Source organism: Chelmon rostratus, chromosome 16 (genome assembly GCF_017976325.1).
Source record: "Chelmon rostratus isolate fCheRos1 chromosome 16, fCheRos1.pri, whole genome shotgun sequence".
Classification (NCBI taxonomy): Eukaryota; Metazoa; Chordata; class Actinopteri; order Chaetodontiformes; family Chaetodontidae; genus Chelmon; species Chelmon rostratus.
Window position 1 is genome coordinate 10920543 of NC_055673.1, and position 7294 is coordinate 10927836.

A 7294-nucleotide genomic window follows, 5' to 3' on the forward strand; every position below is an offset into this window, starting at 1 on the left:
AAACGGGAGCTTACGAGGAGCACTTGAAGGCAGCATCACTGTACCGGCGGGGAGAAGGAAGAGACGCACCAGCCGCGACACCGGGAGAAGAGACCTAAGTGTACCAAGCGGAGGGGACGATACACGTCTCCTCTGGTTTCTGACAACAAGACGGATTTGTCGTGTTATCTTTTCCTCGCTGGACTTCGCTGACAACTAAAGGAGGACTGTCTCAACACAACGAGCAAGCTCCGGTTTGGCTTGTTTGGTAAGGAAATGAAACGGAACGACTGATGGTGCCGCTCATGTGAAAAGAAGTCAGATGAATGAGAGAATGATGAGAGAGTGATTAATTTCTCTTTTTTCAGGAGGGGTGAAGATGCTCCGTTTTGTCCGCGCTGGTTAGTGAGAGGAAAGGAGGAGAAGAGGAGGAAAAGAAGAGGAAGGTTTGACAGACGCACGAGTCAAGAGACGGAGGAGAGGAACGTTATCCGGCCAGAAAAGAAACAGAGGACAGATACCCCTGTCCATCTCTGAGACACAAAGGGGGACAGAAAAAGAGCAGAGGGGATATTATTTTAAGAGTAACGGAGGAGACACATACAGTACAAAACGACACGGCAGGAGAGGCTTATAAGGAGGGGGGCATCCAGAGAGCCTGTGTCGAAAGAGGGATATTTCAGAGTGAAGAGGGGATGCAGCCCGGAGGAAGTGTGGATTTGAAGCTCTCCCTCCCTCTCTGTCACTCTTTTGCGAGGGAACAGGACGGAATAGAGAGATATTGACGACAAGCATCGCTGAAAACCCAGCGGAGAGTGGATTTAAAGCCAGAGAGACAACCTGTGAGCCCGTCCCTGCGCTCCCCCTGCACCTTGCTTTTCTCTCTGTGGATGTTGACTAAAGTCATTTTTCGGATGTGAAGGATTTATTTAGTCTATGTTAGAAAGGAGGAGGCAAAGAAAACGCACGCGTCTCCTCTCTCTCTCTCTCTCTCTCTCTCTCTCTCCCTCTCCCTCTCCCCCCCTCTCTGTCCCTCTCTTTCTCTCTCTCTCTCTCTCCCTCCCTCTCTCTCTCTCTCCCTCCGTTTTCTGGATGTGAAGCAGCATGCGGCCCGGTGAGAGCTTAGAGGGCTCGCGCTCGGCTCGCGGAAGATGTATTGATGCTAATAATATTACTAATAGAGGCACGGAACGCTGTCTCGCGCACCCCCCTTCGGCAAAGAGGAGGATGAAGAGGGGGACAACGAAGAGGAGGATGAGAGGGACGAACGAGAGGATGACGGACGGAGGGATGACGGTGATGCGCTGTTTTCTGTGGAGTCTCGTTCTTTGCTCGCTCTCCTCGCGCGCGCAAGGTAAGGGGATGCGACACGCGCACACACGCACATGCACACAAGCGCACTCACACGCAGTGTCATAAACGCCCTCACTCACGCTCGCACAATCAACGTTTGGGTGAGTTTCCCCCCCCCCCACTGCAGTCATGAGAAAGATGCTCCTTCTCCTGCGCGCGTGTGTGCGCGCGTGTGTGTGTGCGCGCGGGAGATGAGGAGAGTGGGTGTGTGTCAGGGTGTCTGCGTGCGCGTGAGGATGTCTGTGAGGTGTCTGCATGTTTGTGAGTGCGGAGGGAGGCGTGCGTGTGGGCGCGCGAGGTTCGTGCGTGCCTGAATGTATGGTGTGTTGCGGAGGAGAGCGGAGAAATAGAAATTGGCTTACAGGGAGGATGAGGGGAAAGAGGGATGGAACCGGCAACAGCCTCTTTCCCTCTTTTCTCATTTTCTGCTTGCTTCAGTTTGCCCCCCCCCCCGCCCCCCCACACACACTCTCTTTCTCTCTCTCTCCCTCTCTCTCTCCATCCTTCCCTTCAATACAGCCATTGAGCTGGTAGCCAATAAATATTCTTGCGGTAGCTCTTGGGCTGTGGCAGCGAACGTGAGCTGCTTATACCAAAGTGTGTGCGGGAGTGTGTTTGTCTCAGTGTGTGTGTGTGTGTGTGTGTGTGTGTGTGTGTGAACGTGAGTTGTTTATAGTGATGAGGCCCGAGCCTTACACAGCAGTTTATTCCCCAAATTCCGTGCATTCATTTTCTCTGTGTATCACTCAAAAGATGGCTTATAATGGTGGTGTCTCCCCTCTTTCTCTCTTTCACACACTTTCTTATCTTGCCCCCCTCCCTCACTCTCTTCCCTCTCTTCTCTATCTCTCTCGCCCCCCTCCCCTGCCCTTCTTGAGTGAAATAAAATGTTAAAATATTCACAGTATAGCACACTCTCTCCCGCTTTCTTTGCCTGTCTGTATCTTGGTATTCCTCCGCTTTCCATTTTTAGTTTCTCTCTCTGATCCCGTTCAGAAATGCTGTAAGAACGCACACACACACACACACACACACACACACACACACACACACATTTGAGTGAGCACACACAGATGTACGTATACACTTGTCCAAACCCACCCATTGCAGCATCAGGTGGGGCTTCCGTTGTATGGAAACTGACTGACCATTCATCACCGAATCTTAAGAGGAGGATGGACTAGAGCAGGCTAAAAAAATGGATAGGAAGGAAAGAGGAGACAAGGGGAGAGATTGGGAGAAGGAAAATGGGCTTATGAGGATGTAAGGCAGGAGGGGGGAGGAGGAGGAGATGAAGAGGGGAAAGAGAGAGAGAATTATTACGATAGAAAGAGACAGAACAAGTTTAGCGATGCAAGCAGGACTGGGCTTCTAACTAAACAGGTGCCAAGGTCTGTGAGCTTCTGGCAACAGCAGCCCGGGTTGGTTTTGACTGAAAACCTTTCAGACATTGTGGGTTAAGACTTGGTGAGAGGAAAAGTGGAGACTGAGTTTTGAAAATTGTGCAAGAAAGGCAAAGGAAACCTCAAAAAGGCAGCCACTGTGGAAGCTATTGAGAACCATTTGTCATTGTCATTGTAAAGTCTGCATGATCCTCCAGTGTGGGGAGACTACACTCATGTAGGCTGACTGAGCAGAAATACTATGGATTTCTACTGTGATTAAACCAGTCGTCACCAGGAATGTCTAGACACTTAGCTTTGCACTGTCACAGACTGCAGGACTGTAGTTTCACTGTAAAAAACAAACAATAAAAACAGGACTCTCCAGCCTTCTAGTTGCACATTTGGAAAAGTTTTGATTTGGTTCATTCTGATGGACAGATGAGAGGTTGTGAAGACTGTCCTCCCCCCCAAAAAAATCATTAGTCATCTATGCAAGCAGCTTCTTGCAAGTCATATTTAAAGTTACTGTTAGGTGGCATCCTCTTGTGGCTGTAATACATAATACAGGAGCATAGGAGGAAGTCAGGTGACGTAGTATAAAGAGCAAGAAGGTCCGCCTGTGGAGGAAGGTGGGGTCTACGGATGGGTCCAACACAGCACAGACCCAAGAGGCCAATGTGGGAAACCAAAAGTCCACATTGACGTGACTTAAGGTCACGTACTTAACTTTGGTCATGTACGAACTTAAGTTAGGTAACAGAAATGCTTAACCAAACCATGATCTTTTCCGTAGCCTAACAAAGTAGTTTTGGAGCCTAAACTTAACCAAACTTTGACTGTTTCACAACATTAAAGAGCAGTTACTGCATGTAACTCCAGTTCTATAAGTACATGCACCTGTCGCTGGTATTCTCCAGTGGTAATATACAGCATTTTGGGAGGCATTGACCTGTTCTGTCATTTAGTTATGAGGAACGTGTTGGATTTGTGATGTGTTGACTGAGTAAAGACAAGAAGTTTGGGATTTTCTCATGCAAAAAAGTTCTATTTTGAAGCTTTTGGAGCAGAGATCCTGGCGCTGATCTCTTCAGGGCTGTCCAGCGTGTGAGAGACCTCGTAGTATCATATTTTCAAACTCCTCATGGTATAAATGTGCTCTAATCGAAACTGCCTGGAGAATAGTTTTAGTTAAATGCAAATTAACATTAATAAAATGTCAAGGGTAGATATAGGACTTGGCAAAGCAAGCATACAAATAATCATTTTTTTTTTTTGAGTGTGAAAGTTGAACGAAAAGGTAAATAAATGTGTAATTAAAGGTCCTCTTGATGCATGCTGACATTCTGGGAACCAAGGCTTTAAAAAAGAGCCTGGAAAATTAAAGCCAGCCACCAGCCAAATGCTGTTACATTTTGGCTGTGGCTGGCGAATTAGTCTACTCTACCGGCCATTGGCAGGTAACCAATCATTGTACAGGCCTGCGATTCTATTCTGAAAACCAATCTAGAAGGTAGAGTAATGAAATAGGCACTAATGGATTCACACACTGCTGTAGCCAGTGGACAAAAACTTTGATTTCTCAACTTGCTTAACACATTTGACACAAAGACACCGTGCCATTTCCAACATAGTAACATCTTTTGTAATGATCCTGGGTTTTAATTGAGGAGTCTGTGTTCCGCAGAGTCTTTGTGCAGTAAAATGAGGACAAGAGGACAATCTTGGAGAGGGCTGAAAGCTTCCCTCTCTGTGTCTCTGACAGGTTATTATAAAAGCGTTGCTCTTTTTTGTATGTTTTTGAATGCCTTGTGAGAATGTAATTTATAAAAAGCATGATGTTGAACTTTATGTCAACAAATTCACCTCTAACAAAGTTTCCCTCTAAGCCAGATGCCGAAAAATTGCAGCACTTGTCCTCTGCTCTTCCTCCTCTCTCCCCTGATCCCCCTCTTCTCCGTGTCATCTGTTCTCCTCCCCTCCTCCCCACTGCTGCTCCGCTCAGCTTAACTCCACCTCTCCTCTCCCCTCTTCCCCTCTCCTGTCCCCAGCCCCTCTGTGTTTCCTCTCCCCGGCTCAGCACTTCTTCTGTGCTCTCATCTCTCCTCTCGGCTCCCTCTCTTCCTTTTCGACTGTCAGATTTGCGCTGTGGCTCCAGAGGCTTAATTTACTCGCCAAACATGGTAAATTGCACACGTGCAAACGCACTCAAGGGGAGGGAAAAAAAAAAACCACGCGCATTCCTCACATCGCCCAGACCCGAAATGTATTCTGGGCTACATTCAACCTGCCAGAATTAAAACGAGAGCCAAGCTCGCAACCTGCACCTTTGCAACAGATCTACACTGGAGCGTCTTTTCAACGCCATCTCTAAGATTAACCTTATCATACAGATTCACTGACAGTATGGATTTCAGCAGCACTCAATCATAGGACTAACACTGATCAATCATCTTGCGCTAACGATCAATTAGACAGCCGCATAATCTCTTTCTGTTCATTGGCGGGGTGAGGTATTGTTACTGGTTCTACTGAAGGCTGGCCTCCTGCATGTGACCCAGTAATTAACCCAGAAGGCTAAAAATAGGTAATTTAATTTCTATTGACGAGCCATGGAAATGTAATGCTTTGTTCTTGCAACATGGCTAAATTCAAATTTATCAGTCATCCCCTGGTAGCGTCTAGTAATTTAATGCTGGTCGTCAGTGTTAAATTGGACGGGCCACCAGGCGCAGTGAAGTGGTCCTCCAGCCAGGTTTTATAACCCATCCTGGACATCAGAGATTGATTGGCGCAGTCTCCAACTCTGATGCTGATTATAAATCATTGATTGATGTTGCCCATTAATGTGCCGCTGCTGATCATTTGCCTGAATTAGTTAGTGGTTGAGTATTTTGGTACTCATCCTCTGCTATCAATTATCGATTGATATTCTGCGTACAGTTAATAATAAGGCTTGTTGTGAGCTTGGAGGTAGGGAATGATGCCTGCATTGACAAACACAGGGGGAATAACATCCTGCCGTCTTTCTCTGCTAAGCACACACATACACAGACATGCTTCTAGGCTATTAGTACCCAGTGTGCACACGCCAAGGCAGACGAGCACCCTCACACTGAACATTAGCGCAACACAGACTCTCTAACACACATTTAATCCTGTGGCTTATGGCTGGTTTCTCAGGGAGGGAGATGTGTCTGTCGCAGAGTCAGCCTCTTGATCATATAAATGCTTCTAAGTTCCTGAGGAAGGGAGAGGGAGGGAGACATGTGGGGGGGGGTAAAACTGGAAAAAAGACGGACGAGGCGGGAGGAAAACAGTCGTTTGTGGGGCAAGTGTGCAACATAATGAAAGCCGGTTAACATTTGGAGTATCTGCTACATCCATCACTGGCTTTGATATTGACAGCCTCTCACCTCTGTCCTCTCATTCTTCTTTCATCTTTTCCTCACCCACGACTCTTGTGTCTCTGTGTTTTTACGCATATCCGTACTTGTTTTATTCATTATGTACCATTCATCCTCAACTCCGTTCTCTCCTCATCTGTCCCTCTTGACTTTCATTCACCTAATCCTCTCCTACATTTCCAACCTCCATACAGTGAATTTGTAATTACTTGTTTTTTTCTTGCTATTTCACCCCCTCTCATCTCCTCTCCTCTTTTGCTTCACTGTCAGCATTTAACACCAGTACTGATGACACAGAACAGGGAAATGTATAGGCGTGGATTTGTCTTTGAAACCGGGGACCACCTTTCAGTTCAAGCTGGTTGACTTTGAATATTGAGCACAATTTCTTTCAAAACTGTCACCAAGTGGCTTTAGTTTCAAATGCCGTCAGCAGAGACTGGAACCAAACCAACATTGACTGAACACTCAGTGTGAGCACAGGAACGTACAGTCTCTGCAAAATATGTTGGCAGTGAACTGTTTTGTCTGATGGTAATCCATGCAGCAATGAATGCATCCCAAAGCTTTGTTTCCTAATGCAAAGTAGTTGCCTGTGGATGTAATTTTTGAGATAATGGTTACCCCTACCCCTTGGAGTGTGAGTCACTTCTCACTCTTTGCCTTTTTCCGTTTAATTTGTGCTCCCCTTTGTAACTTCTTGCCTGGAAAGTCCTTGTGCTTTCGTATTGCTACAGTAGCTGTGCTGGGAACTCCCCTGCTGAGTAGTGAGCAAGTATGCGCTTTGTGGTGTATATTCATATTCTTGATCTTCCGCTGCTCTCAATCGTTTTTGCCCCTCCATCCATCTTCCTCCACCCCTAATCACCCATTCTTCTTTTCCCCTGCTTCCTCCTTCCAACGTTCACCCATGGTGAATTTGTAATCACCATCCTTCTCACATCCCGCACCTGCCATCTCTCCTCTCCTGTCCGTCTCTCCTATCCCCATTAGTCTTACCGGTCCTCGTCCCCTCTCCCCTCTCCTCCCTCCAGCCCCGATCCTTTGCAAATTTGTTGTAAGTGTTGATTGTCATAGGTGGGCACTCACAGGCTTCGGCTCTGTTAATTTCTCGTGCGTTTTCTCTCTCAGCCAGCGAACAGGGTACACATTTAATTCCTGCACACAGACTGC

At 46.9% G+C, this 7294-nt stretch overlaps 1 protein-coding gene across 1 annotated transcript in view; it reads left to right on the forward strand.

Annotated features, from left to right (window-relative positions):
* Positions 1 to 1083: 1083 nt before the first annotated feature.
* Positions 1084 to 7294, forward strand: part of csmd3b (CUB and Sushi multiple domains 3b) — a 325003-nt gene continuing 318792 nt past the window's right edge. The window contains exon 1 of the mRNA XM_041956121.1: positions 1084 to 1333. Within this exon, the coding sequence (XP_041812055.1) occupies positions 1084 to 1333 (250 nt within the window). The remainder of the gene's footprint in view (positions 1334 to 7294) is intronic.